Source organism: Chiloscyllium plagiosum, chromosome 4 (genome assembly GCF_004010195.1).
Source record: "Chiloscyllium plagiosum isolate BGI_BamShark_2017 chromosome 4, ASM401019v2, whole genome shotgun sequence".
Taxonomy (NCBI): Eukaryota; Metazoa; Chordata; class Chondrichthyes; order Orectolobiformes; family Hemiscylliidae; genus Chiloscyllium; species Chiloscyllium plagiosum.
This window is the reverse complement of record NC_057713.1, coordinates 113,570,314-113,585,682: the sequence shown is the minus strand read 5'-3', so window position 1 is coordinate 113,585,682 and position 15,369 is coordinate 113,570,314. Positions and strand designations below refer to the sequence as shown.

The 15,369-nt window shown below is 43.1% G+C and overlaps 1 protein-coding gene across 1 annotated transcript in view; it reads right to left on the bottom strand.

The window, feature by feature from the left end:
• Nucleotides 1-15,369, bottom strand: part of eif3hb (eukaryotic translation initiation factor 3, subunit H, b) — a 113,289-nt gene that overhangs the window by 30,590 nt on the left and 67,330 nt on the right. The window contains exon 5 of the mRNA XM_043688999.1: nucleotides 7,842-7,991. Coding sequence (XP_043544934.1) covers nucleotides 7,842-7,991 — 150 coding nt within the window. The remainder of the gene's footprint in view (nucleotides 1-7,841; nucleotides 7,992-15,369) is intronic.

Here is a 15,369-nt window from a genome sequence, read left to right as displayed (position 1 = left end):
CCAGCAAGAGGTCATTGTCCACACTGGAACAAACAACATATGAAGGGGAAAGGTTGAGAGTCTGAAAGGAGATTACAGAGAGTTCGGCAGGAATTTAAGAAGGAGGTCATCAAGAGTAGTAATAACTGGATTACTCCCGATGCTACGAGCTAGTGAGGGCAGGAATAGAAGGATACGGTAGATGAATGCATGACTGAGGAACTGGTGTATGGAAGGATTCACATTTTGGATCGTTGGAATCTCTTTCGAGGTAGAAGTGACCTGTAAAAGAAGGACGGATTGCAGCTAAATTGGAAGGGAACTAATATACCAGCAGGGAAATTTGCTGGAGCTGTTTGGGAGGATTTAAACTAAGTTTGGGAGAAGATTTGTAGCTCGAGTGCCCGTTGTTGTGGTTCTGTTCGCCGAGCTGGGAATTTGTGTTGCAGATGTTTTGTCCCCTGTCTAGGTGACATCCTCAGTGCTTGGGAGCCTCCTGTGAAGCGCTTCTGTGATGTTTTCTCCGGCATGTATAGTGATTTGTATCTGCCGCTTCCGGATGTCAGTTCCAGCTGTCCGCTGCAGTGGCCGGTATATTGGGTCCAGGTCGATGTGTTTGTTGATTGAATCTGTGGATGCGTGCCATGCCTCTAGGAATTCCCTGGCTGTTCTCTGTTTGGCTTGTCCTATAATAGTAGCGTTGTCCCAGCCGAACTCGTGTTGCTTGTCATTTGAGTGTGTGGCTACTAAGGAAAGCTGGTCAGGTCGTTTCGTGGCTAGTTGGTGTTCATGGATGCGGATAGTTAACTGTGATGTTTCCTCCGGCATTTATAGTGATTTGTATCTGCAAGGGGCCTAACAGGGAAGGCAGATGAACTCAGGGCATGGTTAGGAACATGGGACTGGGATATCATAGCAATTACAGAAACATGGCTCAGGGATGGGCAGGACTGGCAGCTTAATGTTCCAGGATACAAATGCTACAGGAAAGATAGAAAGGGATGCGAGAGAGGAAGGGGAGTGGTGTTTTTATAGCTGTGCTGAGGGAGGATATTCCTGGAAATACATCCAGGGAAGTTATTTGGGTGGAACTGAGAAATAAGAAAAGGATGATCACCTTATTGGGATTGTATTAGAGACCTCCTAATAGTCATTGGGAAATTGAAAAGCAAACTTGTAAGGAGATCTCAGTTATCTGTAAGAATAATAGGGTGGTTATGGTAGGGGATTTTAACTTTCCAAACATAGACTGGAACTGCCATAGTGTTAAGGGTTTAGATGGAGAGGAATTTGTTAAGGGTGTACAAGGCAATTTTCTGATTCAGTATGTGGATGTACCTATAGAGAAGGTGCAAAACTTGACCTACTCTTGGGAAATAAGGCAGGGCAGGTGACTGAGGTGTCAGTGGGAGAGCACTTTGGGGCCAGCGACCATAATTCCACGAGATTTAAAATAGTGATGGAAAAGGATAGACCAGATCTAAAAGCTGAAATCCTAAATTAGAGAAAGGCCAATTTTGATGGTATTATGCAAGAACTTTCAAAAGCTGATTGGCGGCAGATGTTCGCATGTAAAGGGAAGGCTGGAAAATGCGAAGCCTTCAGAAATGAGATAACGAGAATCCAGAGAAAGTATATTCCTGTTAGGGTGAAAGGAAAGGCTGGTAGGTATAGGGAATGCTAGAGACTAAAGAAATTGAGGGTTTGGTTAAGAAAAAGAAGGAAGCATATGTAAGGTATATCAGGATAGATCAAGTGAATCCTTAGAAGACTACAAAGGCAGTAGAAGTATACTTAAGAGGGAAATCAGGAGGGCAAAAAGGGGACATGAGATAGCTTTGGCAAACAGAATTAAGGAGAATCCAAAGGGTTTTACAAATATGTTAAGGACAAAAGGATAACTGGGGAGAAAATAGGGCCCCTCAAAGATCAGCAAGGCGGCCTTGGTGTGGAGCCGCAGAAAATGGGGGAGATACTAAACGAGTATTTTGCATCAGTATTCACTGTGGAAAAGAGATATGGAAGATATAGACTGGAGGGAAATAGATGGTGACACCTTGCAAAATGTCCAAATTACAGAGGAGGAAGTGCTGGATGTCTTGAAATGCATAAAGGTGGATAAATCCACAGGACCTGATCAGGTGTACCCAGAACTCTGTGGGAAGTTAGAGAAGTGATTGCTGGGCCTCTTGCTGAGATATTTGTATCATCGATAGTCACAGGTGAGGTACCGGAAGACTGGAGGTTGGCTAACGTGGTGCCACTGTTTAAAAAGGGTGGTAAGGACAAGCCGGGGAACTATAGACCGGTGAGCCTGACCTCAGTGGTGGGCAAGTTGTTGGAGGGAATCCTGAGGGACAGGATGTACTTGTATTTGGAAAGGCAAGTACTGATTAGGGATAGTCAACATGGATTTGTGCATGGGAGATCATGTCACACAAACTTGATTGAGTTTTTTGAGGAAGTAACAAAGAGGAATGATGAGGGCAGAGCAGTAGACGTGATCCATATGGATTTCAGTAAGGCGTTCGACAAGGATCCCCATGAGAGACTGATTATCAAGCTTAGATCTCTCAGAATACAGGGAGAACTAACCATTTGGATACAGAACTGGCTCAAAGATAGAAGACAGAGGATGGTAGTGGAGGGTAGTTTTTCAGACTGGAGGCCTGTGACCAGTGGAGTGCCAAAAGGATCGGTGCTGGGTCCTCTACTTTTTGTCATTTACATAAATTATTTGGATGTGAGCATAAGAGGAACAGTGAGTAAGTTTGCAGATGATACCAAAATTGGAGGCATAGTGGACAGCGAAGGAGGTTATCTCAGATTACAACAGGATCTTGACCAGATGGGCCAATGGGCAGAGAGGTGGCAGATGGAGTTTAATTCAGATAAATGCGAGGTGCTACATTTTGGGAAAGCAAATCTTAGCAGGACTTATACACTTAATGGGAAGGTCCTAGGGAGTGTTGCTGAACAAAGAGACCTTGGAGTGCAGATTCAAAGCTCCTTGAAAATGGAGTCGCAGATAGATAGGATAGTGAAGAAGGCATTTGGTATGCTTTCCTTTATTGGTCAGATTATTGTGTACAGGTGTTGGGAGGTCATGTTGCGGCTGTACAGGACATTGGTTAGGCCACTGTTGGAATATTGCGTGCAATTCTGGTCTCCTTCCTACCGGAAAGATGTTGTGAAACTTGAAAGGGTTCAGAAAAGATTTACAAGGATGTTGCCAGGGCTGGAGGATTTGAGCTATAGGGAGAGGTTGAATAGGCCAGGGCTGTTTTCCTTGGAACTTCGGAAGCTGACGGGTGACCTTATAGAGATTTACAAAATTATGAGGGGCATGGATAGGGTAAGATGAAATGTTCCTCCTCCAATTTGCGGTCTGATTCGCTGTGGCAATGGAGAAGGCCAAGGATGGTCATGTCGGAAAAGTAGCAGGAAGGAGAATTAAAATGGGCGGTGACTGGGAGATCAGGTCTCGGCCCCTGCCAGCTAGGAAGAGCACACTGAGTTTACGTTTGGTCTCCCTGATATAGAGAAGACCATATCAGGAGCACTGGATACAGTAAACTAGACTGGGGGAGAGGCGGGTGAACCGTTGTCTCAGCTGATAGGACTGCTTGTGGCCCTGGATGGACGGGAGGGGTTTGGTGTCCTGGCAGGTTTTGCATCTTTTCTGGTTGCGCTCAGAGGGTTGGTGGGGAGAGTGGCATAAACCAAAGATTGGCAAAGGGAATGGCCCTTTCGGAAGGCAGAGAGGGTTGGGAAAGGGAAGATGTTCTTGGTTGTGGTGTATAACTGGAGTTGGTGCGAGTGAGTAAGGTGATCTGTTAATTGGTCTTTATTGTGTTTGGGAGGGGGGAATGGAATGTTGTGGGGGGAGGGGGCTGAGGGGAGGAAGGCAGTTGGGAAGGCGATAGGTTGGTGCAGGTGGTGGGAGGAGGGGTTTAGAGCAGTGGAATGGGGAGTGGTGGTGGTGTGGTGGAGGGCTGTCTGGATGACAGAGGAGGGAAAGCACGATGTTCAAACCAGATGGACATCTGGGATGCTTGGGAGTGGAATGTCTCCTTGTCCAAGCAGATGTGGCGGAGGCGGACGTGGAGGATTTGGGAGAAAGGGATGGAGTTCTTGCTGGATACTGGGTGAAAGGAGGTGTAGTTCCAGGTAGTTATGGGAGTCTGTGGTGTCATAGTAAACGTCCATCTCCACTCCAACCTCACCTTGCTGAACATGCAGCACTTATGGAAAATAAAGAAAATGAAAGCATGGGAACGGTTAAAGCATGAAGACCACTGGCAATCTGTGGTCTGTGGAAGACAGAATAGGATAAGAATAGTGGAATGCTCTTACACCAATTAGCAGAGTAAGGTAAAGGCTGAAAGGTCATGATGGCGAGATGAGATAACACAAGTAATAAAGCAAGTTTCTCTGTTAAGTGTTATGATGATAGGATTGGGACCATAAATATTTGGGACATGACATTAAAATATTTAATTAATAGTTAGTAAAGTCAGCTTGAGACAGGAGACTATTGTAATAGATGGAATAGCTAAATATCTATCATGACAGGTTAGTCTGGAATAGAAAATCACTGCAGCAGAGTTAGCAATAAATATCTAACCGTGACATTAGAAAAACATCAAGTAGAATGTACAACTAAAGAGATACTGGGAACTAACATTACTGGTTTATTGTGTAGCTAGAGTGAGATACTTTGATTAACATAGTTGGACATGCTGATAAGCTGACAGAAACATGATAAAAAAAATATAAAAATCCACAGACCCCGAGGCTCGTGGGCATTCGAGAATCTGCTTTCTCAGTGTCATGGTTTTTTGATTGCAAATAAAAGACCTACTTAAGAACTCTCTGCGTCTCCTGGTGATTCTCTATATTTTCTCCACAACACACTCACTTCCCTCCACACCAACCCCCACTTCACCATCAAACCCACTGACAAAGGTAGGATGGTGGTGGTCTGGAGGACAACCGCTATGTTGCAGAGGCCGAACACCAACGCACCATGTCCTAACTGCCCCCCTTGATCACGACCCCACTGTGACCCATCATGCCAAAATCACTCTCACTGTCTGTGATCTCATTGCCTCCAGTGATCTCACCTTCAACCTTACAGTCCATAGGCCCTGTGCAGCCCAGTTCTCCCTGCTCCCCCAGATCCACAAGCCAAACTATCCCAGCCAACCCATTGTCTCCCCATGCTCCTGCCCCAACGAACTCATCCCGTCCTATCTCGACTCCATCCTCTCCTTCTTGGTTCAGACACTTTCCAGCTACATCTGCGACACCAACTACGCCCTCCATCTCTCAAGTTCCAGTTCTCCAGCCCCCAATACTTTATCTTCACTATGGATGTGCAGTCCTGATTTGTGACCATACCCTACAAGGATGGCCTTCAGGCCTTCAGCTTCTCTCTCTCCAACAGACCATCCAGTCACCCTCCACCAATACCCTCCTCAGTCACGTTGAACCGGTCCTCACCCTTACCAACTTTTCCTTTAAGTCTTCCCATATCCTCCAAACCCAGAGGATGGCCATGGGCACTCAGATGGGCCCTAGCTACGCCTGCCTCTTGGTCGACTATGTTGTACAGTCCATTATTGGTACCTGCACAGGCACTATGCCTCAACTCTTCCATCGTTACATAGATGACCGTGTCGGTGCAGAGTCCTGCACCCAAGCTGAACTGGAGCAGTTCATCGACTTCACCCACAACTTCTACCCCACCCACAACTTCTACCCCACCCTCAAATTCACTTGGTCCATCTCGGACACCCCCCTCCCTTTCTGGACCTCTCCATTTTGATCTTTGGTGACAGTCTTCAGACAGACATTTATATTAACCTACAGACTCCCATAACTACATGGACTACACCTTCCCCCACTCAGTATCCTGCAAGAACTGTATCCCAATCTCTCAATTCCTCCACCTCATCTGCTCGGATGAGGAGACATTCCACTCCTAAGCATCCCAAATGTCCACCGATTTTGAATAACGTGCTTTTCCCATCAGCCAAACAGCCCTCCATTGCACCTCGTCCACTGCCCGTTCCACTGCTCTAAATCTAAACCTCCCCCTCCCCCCCCACCCCCAAATGCAATGAAGTAAGGGTCTCCTTGTTCTCACCTACCACCCCACCAGTCTCCGCAACCAACACATCACCCTTCATCACTTCCGCCAACTACAATTAGATTTCACCACCAAGTACATCTTTCCCTCCACAGCCCTGTCTCTGTCTTCTGCATGGACCGTTCCCTTCGCCACTCTCCCCACTAACCACCCCGAACCCCCAGGTACCTTCTCCTGCAAAACCTGCCAATACACCAGCCCCCTCACCTCCATCCAGGACACCGAACAGTCCTCCCTGGTGAGACAGAGGTTCACTTGCATCTCTTCCAACCTAGGTTATTGTATCCAGTGCGCCAGATGTAAACTCAGGGCACATTACGCTGAGCAGCTCAGCCAGGGCCGACCTGATCTCCCAGTCACCAGCAATTTTAATTCCCCTTCCCAATCCCTCTTTGACATGACCACCTTGGCCTTCTCCATTGCCACAGTGAATCACACTGCAAACTGCAGGACCAATATCTATTCTTCCACCTAGGCAGCCTACAACTCAGGAGGACTCAACATTGAGTTCTCCAATTTCAAATAACCTCCCTCCCCGTCCCCCAACTCTCTTCCTTCCATTCCTCTGATTGACCCTTCCTTCCGTGTGGGCGTCACTGCTGCCTCAAGGCGCCAGAGACACGGGTTCAATTCCCACCTCAGGCAACTGTGTGTGGAGTTTGCACATTCTCCCCATGTCTGAGTCGGTTTCCTCCGGATACTCCGGTTTCCTCCCACAGTCCAAAAACATGCAGGTTAGGTGAATTGGCCATGCTAAATTGCCCGTAGTGTTAGATGTTAGATGTAGGGGAATGGGTCTGGGTGGGTTGCTCTTTGGAGAGTCAGTGTGGGCTTGTTGGGCCGAAGGGTCTGTTTCCACACTGTAAGTAATCCAATCTACCAACAGGATTCATTCATCACATCGACCAAAGAGGCCGTCCCCCTACCTGTGTTCACCTATCCCTACCTCACCATCCCGCCATCCACTCCTTCCCTTCCCACCCCTTATCTGCAGCTCCCCATACACCCACCCCCAGTCCTGAAGAAGGGTTACATCAAAAACATTGACTTCTCCACCTCCTGATGCTGCCTGGCGTACTGTGTTCTTCCAGCCTCATGCTGGTCTACCCAGAAAATTGATGATGAAGGGATATTCATCTTCAGTAATAGAGATTCAGTGAGTCATACAGCACAGAAACGGGGCCCTTGACCCAACATGTCCATGCTAACTACGTTTCCTAAACTGAACTAGTTCCTTTTGCCTGTGTTTGATCTATATCTCTCCAAATCTTTCCTCTCCATATACGAGTCAAAACGTCTTTTAAATATTCTAATTGTAACCGCACCATTCTCTGTGTGAAAAGATTGCCCCTAAGGTCCTTTTCAAATATCTTTCCTCGTGTATCAGCCAATCAAGCTTCAGTAACAAGCACCTATCAACATGGGCACTTACAATGATATGGAGGTGCTGGTGTTGGACTGAGGTGGACAAAGCCAGAAGTCACATGATACCAGGCTATAGCCAAGAGGTTTATTTGAAATCACAAATTTTCGGAGCGCTGCTCCTTCACCTGACAAAGCAGCAATGCTCCACAAGTTTGCAATTTTAAATAAACACGCTGGACTGTAACCTGGTGTTGTGTGACTTCAAACCCTTACAAAGCAGATTTATTTTACAGGAAGACATACTCTTTAAAAAAGCAAAAAGATTAAAGAAAAACAAACTTACCCACTAGCCAGATTGAGGAGTTCCTGTTTTTCAGCCACATTTGATTTTTCTTCTAGTTCCCACAACAATACATTAACGAGATGAGAATTCTTTATAATTATGGGGACTTCTTCAAACATATTTTCAGAAGTTATGAGTGCCTTCTTTATCCTAGTTGACAAAAAAAAACAAGATAAAAGACCTAGAGAATAATACGGTACTTATTCAAACTTTGTTCAGAAAGGTCATTCGTCATGCTGAGAATTGGGGGTTCCCTTAAACCTATTATGGACCCTTTAAAATATATCGAAGAGATAGCCTGACCCTAACTTTTCTTATTTAAAGTCTAAGATAATGTGTACCAGATGTGATTTGATTGGTCAAACTACTACTCTAAGCAAAACATACTTGATTCTTACACCACAGTTAGAATACAAACAAAAATAATTGGCATAACTTTTAACTCTATTGAAATACTTAACGAAAGAATATATTATTTAACTACTCATGATACAACAGCATCTCAAATACACCACTGGCAAAGGCAAATTCAGCAAAACAGATTTTCCTCAGTTGTTACCTCTACTAATCCAGGAGAAAGGAACACTGAAATAAACAAACAAACAAACAAACAAACAAACAATCTAGCAGCAAAGAAAGGACTCAAACTTTTAGCTGCAGTCGAGAGACAGCTGTATCTAACAGCTTCAACAGCCAACTCCCAATTTCAACTGAAAGCAAAACTAAAACACGGTGTGTGAGAGTCTGACTCCTTCCACTCATGCTCTTTTTGTCTAATTAAAAGGAGCTCAAAGCTGCTTACCCATTGCTTCTGAAGCAGACAGTCCAACACCACTGGCAACATCTCTCTACAAGAACAAATCCCTCTTGAAAGCACGGTACCGTCACTGTGTGAACTCAGTATTTCATATTTGGCATTTCCTGTGTAGCATGGGACCTCACCTAACTATTGCATTAGTAACTAGCTTCTGTAAACTCAGCTCAAGGTCTTGACTCGTGCACTATCCTACTCCATTAGCAACGCAGTATATCAAAAATAAGAAGCATTTGTTCTTAGAAAACATGGCAAACTAACTTTCAAATGTATGTGGGCAAGGGGCAATGGAAAACTGACCCATGTGTAGTTGTCTTCCACCCACTGGCTAAGAAATTGGATAATGACTGACATATCTTTGATGATCAGCCCCCAAAATAAGGTATATTAACAAGGATGGGAGAGGAGGAAGTGGTTAGAAGATTCAGGAAGACGACCGACACTCCTCACCCTGGGGAAGACCAGGAGTTCCTCCACATCAGCCCACAGAAAGACTGTTGATCCTGAGACCACCAAAAACTACCAGACATCACCATGACAAGACACAGGGCCACTGGGACCTGGGTGTACACTCCTTCTACTCCATTATTCCATGGAATAGCTCCAGGATTGTTAAAGTATTTTCATCTGTTGCAGGTCATAAATTTCCTTTCTTTACCTAATTAACAAATGCACCATATCTAAACTGCTTGTTCTTAATAAAGTACCAGAAAATTGCAATAAGTCATCGACTGCTTGTATTAGTTAATTGTGATCACAAACTTCCTAAAGTCAACAGAGCTCAAACATTAACCCAATCATTTGAGTTAGACAGACTCATTTTGGGGTGAAGTTCCATCTTCACATGCTTATGTGGTTTTATACCATCTGAATGACAGCTCTCAATGCATGTTTGGTTCCTTTCAGAGCATTTGAAGGTTCCACATTTACAATATTTCAACAAGTTAAGGACTTTCTATCACTGGTATTACAATGTAAAAATGCCTCTTAACGGTTCAGATGCTCAAATTGAGCAAGCAGTCAAGCAACGAAGATTAAGAAAGTTTCAGGTTTGATCTGCTGTGAATTTTTTGGATCAAGTATGAAAAGAGTTGGAATTCTACAAGGGAAGTGAATTAAGTAATGAATGGAATATTGAAATTTTCTACTCTTGGCCACTATTAAATTATTCCTGTTCGAGGACTCTGCCAGAACAACTCTTACTTTATCAACGTACAGAAGTGTGAAGACATACATGAAGTCATTCCCCAGTAGTCAAATGCCTTTGAAATAAAAATGTGACAAGAAAATTCAGTATGAAATTACTACCCAACAAATTATTTAACAAGATTAAAGGACGCAGCGAATGATTAAAATGCATCACTGAATATATCATCAATAGGTGAAATATCAATGTAATCCACATAAAACCATCTTTAAAATTTCTTGTAGATCAGAGAAACAAAGTGGTTTGGCTGTTTCAGAATATCTATACAAGAGACATGTAAAGACTGTTAGAATACTTGGAAAAAAATATCAGAAGTCTGAAAAGAAGCTATTACACTACAGAACTGACTAAGCCAGAAATATACAATCACCAGTGAATTTGCAAATACCCCTTACCAACGAAGCTGCAACTTACCTCTGAATGATTTAAGATGATTGATTTTTTGGCAAAATAACTTCAACAACAGATTACAAGATATAGGGTTAGATGACATATTGCATCTCTTAATAGGATAAGCATCAATAGAGAAGCTATTTAATATAAAACAATTTTATCCCGCATACATCATTCACCATCTTCAGGGTGATGAATCACATCAACTAAAATAACCTAATGTATATATGCTTTAAACTGGAGTTTAAAAAAAAATCATATAAAAGTGGATTAATATAGTGACCCTGCACACCAATTAATGCTTTTAACTCATTATCAGTCGCTGAATTACAGTTCTTCCCTTTGAATTTCTAAATAGTCCAAGCTGTTATCCAAACATTAACAGAGCTGCACAATTAACAATGTGTGGGAGGAAATGGCTCCACGAACGCTCCCACCTTCAAAATGTAGCAGAGTACTTGAGAGCAAATGATAAAGCTGAACCTCTCACAACCATCTTCAGCCAGAAATGCCAAGTCATAATTCATCTTGGTCTTCAGGTCACTTAGCCAAATGCCAGACTTCAGCAAATTCAATTCACTGCACATAATATCAAAAACTAGCTGAACACACTTCATGCTGAAAAACCTCTCCTACTGTTTCAGTGACATCATGCAAAATCATAGCTTCATCTTTCACATGAATGGTGCTGATACCCAGCTCTAACCAACCCCGGCACTGTCTCGAAATCTTCACATTCCTTGATCAACATGCAGTACTGCCAATCAGAAAAGTCCACCAACTAAATATTTAGAAGACCAAGGCCATTGTCATTGGCTCCAGTCATAAATTCCGATTTCTCACCACAAACTCCACCCCTTCTCCTGAGAATCTCTTCAAATCTGAACCAGACTGTTCCCAAGCATTATGTCACATTTGAGCTCAAGACATGTTTCTGACCACTTATTTTTCCCAAACTGTCTCCATACGCCTCAATATCACAGCCCACCTCTAACCCTTCTCTAGTCAAAAATTGTTCACACTCTCATCCATGTCTCGCTGACATCTAGATATGATTATTCCAACACACTCTTTGCCTGCCTCCCACGTTTGGTCCTTAGTAAACCTGAGGTCATCTAAAACAGTTTTGTTTTAATTCATTCGGGGAGGGGGACACCGATGGCTAGGCCAGCATTTATTGCCCATCCTCAGTTTCCTTTGAGAAGATGGTGGTGATTTGCCGACTTGGACTGAAGTCCATTTCGTGTGGATTCCTCACAATCTTGTGAGGGAGGGAGTTAAAAAAAACTTTGATACAAATGGAAGATGCTGCTAAAAAGTTACCAGTATTTGTCAGCAACTCGAGTGTTACTTGTCATTAATTGCAACAGTAATGAAAGGACAGACTAAGAAGTACTGGGATAAAAGGCCATAAAATACAGACAATATCCTCTATCAATATAATAAAATTACATCTTCCATGTAGCCAGCTTCTGCTGTGCTGGGAATGATCGTACAATTCCATTACCCATTCCTGACCCCTGACATTCAGACATCTATTTTCAAAAAGGACTTTTCAGAAAACCAACTTCTGTACCACAAAATTAAGATAGACTCCCAGACATATGGAAATAAGCAAACAGGTACTTGCATGCTGTACCTCGATTCTATTGGCCATAGCCTCAATTCAGAAAGCTTTTTATAATATCAAAAAGACAAGAATAGATTCTAGGAGTCTGAACTGCTCATTAAAAGAGCAATGTTATTAACTTTCAACCAAACGCTGGTCCGAACATTTTGGTTCTGTGGCAGATGGTTTCATTCAGTATCAAACTGTGACAATACCAAGGTTTAGACACAAGGGGGCCCTGTCAGCCATGGTAACTTCAGAGCGCCCTCCACTGACAAGATTTGGAGATGCCGGTGTTGAACTGGGATGGACAAAGTTAAAAATCACAAAACACCAGGTTATAGTCCAACAGGTTTAATGGAAGCACGAGCTTTCGGAGCGCCGCTCCTTCATCAGGCGCTAGTCGTGATGAAGGAGCAGCGCTCTGAATGATAGTGCTTCCAATTAAACCTGTTGGACTATACTTGGCGTTGTGAGATTTCTAATTCTCCACTGACAATAATGCATATAGTTCCACATAATCCAGACGGGCTTCTGAACAAAATGATTTTTGTTTAAAAGTATACGTATAAGACTTCAAACTTTTCAACATATTTTATTAACAATTCTGACCCAACTCTTTTCATTTGCTCTTTCGTGTTCCAATATAATCCAAGTCTTTCTTACCTTTATCCATTTTGCAACTAGTAGAAATAATCTTGTGGCATATTCTAATAAAACTACCCAATTTTGAAAACTTTTATTTGTTCCCTCTTTGACTTTCTACATTTGTAGAAAAAGTTCCAACTTAATCAGCCTTTCATAACTATAGCCTCGGGTTCATGGCATATTTCAGGCAAAGCTTTGATGTGCCTTCTCCTATGACAACTATATTTCATACACCAATATTCAAATATTGAATTAGGCAGCAAAAAACTCAGTATGATTGTAAATCTATAGTCTTGTATAAATATCAGTTTCCACCTTTCCTTTCTGGATCCTTTCCCTGTCTCGAAGCAGCTGGGAAAGAATTCCATTCTTTTAAAAAATAAACCCAATCACTCAAAATTGAATAGAGAAAAAAATGGCCACCAGAGATGGTAAGAACTCAACTCTTGAAATCATTGTTAAACAAGCTATAGTGACATGTAATGGCACATCAGACAGGTGGAACTTGAAACCGAACTTCAGACCCAAGGGACATGACCTGAAGGAACCAGCTTTTTTTAAAAAAAACTCAACCTGTTTAGACATGCTATGACTTGAACCCAGACCTCTTGACTTAGAAGTAGGGACACAACGCTGCCACAAAAGCCCTGCAAAGATATTTGCAACTAACATGTTCAGACAAATCAGGAGCTTGAACCCTAGTCTCCTGGCCCCAAGGTATGGATCCACCAGGCTCTTCTTTTATATTTTCAAATTAACCTGTTCAGAGACGTTATTACACTCCTCTGGATAGGTGAGGTGCACACCTGGGTATCCTAGCCCATATGTAGGGCTCCATCAAGCATTATTCCCCCCCATCATCTTGACTCCAGTTCATCAGATAATCCACTTGTTCAGAGATGCTATTACATACCTCTGGGCTAAGCGGGACTTGAACCCAAGCCTCTTGGCCAATTGATAGTTTATTTTCTTTTTATATACATTTTCTCACCACCAGATCACATGTCTCTAACTGAACAAACAATTTAGAACCCACAGCTCAATTGGACAGTGGAACAAGAAGTGAGGAAAGGTAGAACTAACGAAATAGCACTCAGAGTGCAGCACACCATCTGTCTTTCACTGGAGGCATCTAAATTTTGGTGTTTTAATCTCTGGGTGGGGCTTGAACCCACAACCTTCTAGACACTGAGGCAAGGGTGCCAACAATCGAGAAAATATTTTCTGATCAGCCTGTTCAGAGGTGCTATTACAACACATCTCTGGAGCAGGTGGGACTTGAACCAGAGTCTCAAGTCTCCTGGCTCAGATGTAGGGACACTACCATTGTACCAGAAGAACTTAAATAACTATGCTTCAAACACAACGAGCCTCAACCAACACTGGAACAATTTAGGCTGAACCTTGCACTCTCTGTAGCACATTGGTAGTGTCCCTACCTCTGGAGCTGAACAGGTTGCTTCGAAATATATTTTGTTTGAGCTTTACAGAAATCGGCACTTCTAACTCTGCCAACTGTTCTATGTAAGATGTACAGCACTGAAAGAGACCCTTTGGTCGAACCTGTCCATGCCAACCTAATCTAGTCCCATCTGCCAGCATCTGGCCCATTTCCCTCCAACTCTTCCTATTCATATACCGATCCAAATGCCTCGTAAATGTTGCAATTGTACCAGCCTCCACCACTTCCTCTGGCAGCTCATTCCATACCCGTACCACCCTCTGCGTGAAAAAGTTGCCCCTTTGGTCTCTTTTATATCTTTCACCTCTCACCCTAAACCTATGCCCTCTAGTTCTGGACTCTCCAACCCCAGGGAAAAGACTTTGTCTATTTATCCTATCCATGTCCCTCAAGATTTTATAAACCTCTATAAGGTCACCCCTCAGCTTCCGAAGTTCCAAGGAAAACAGCCCTAGCCTATTCAACCTCTCCCTATAGCTCAAATCCTCCAACCCTGGCAACATCCTTGTAAATCTTTTCTGAACCCTTTCAAGTTTCACAACATCTTTCCGGTAGGAAAGAGACCAGAATTGCACGCAATATTCCAACAGTGGCCTAACCAATGTCCTGTACAGCCGCAGCATGACCTCCCAACACCTGTACATAATACTCTGACCAATAAAGGAAAGCATACCAAATGCCTTCTTCACTATCCTATCTATCTGCGACTCCATTTTCAAGGAGCTTTGAATCTGCACTCCAAGGTCTCTTTGTTCAGCAACACTCCCTAGGATCTTCCCATTAAGTGTATAAGTCCTGCTAAGATTTGCTTCCCCAAAATGCGAAACCTCACATTTATCTAAATTAAACTCCATCTGCCACTTCTCTGCCCACTGGCCCATCTGATCAAGATCCCGTTGGAATCTAAAGTAACCTTCTTCATTGTCCGCAACACCTCCAATTTTGGTGTCATCTGCAAACTTAAACTAGAACTTCAAAAAATACTTCATCTGTACCTTCACCATATCTAGTAATTTAACAACTTGCATTCAATAACTTTCTTAGTCAAGTAGCTACATTTTCTTTATTATCATGTTCCTTAATCTTCTTTATCACTTTCATGACAGCCTTATCAAATGCTTTTGGGAAATTAAAACAAAATTCATATACAGTCAAATTCATATTCCTTCAGCAATACAGAATCTTAAAATTCCTATAATGCAGTTCAAGATCATTCAGCCCATTGAGTCTGTACGACCCTCAGAAGAGTATCCCCGTAACCCTGCAATTACCACAGCTAATCTACCTAGCCTGCATTTCACTGGACACATTGGCTATACTAAATTGCCCCAATCAACCTAAACTGCACATCGTTGGAGGACACCGGAGCACCAGGAGGAAACCTATGCTGACACG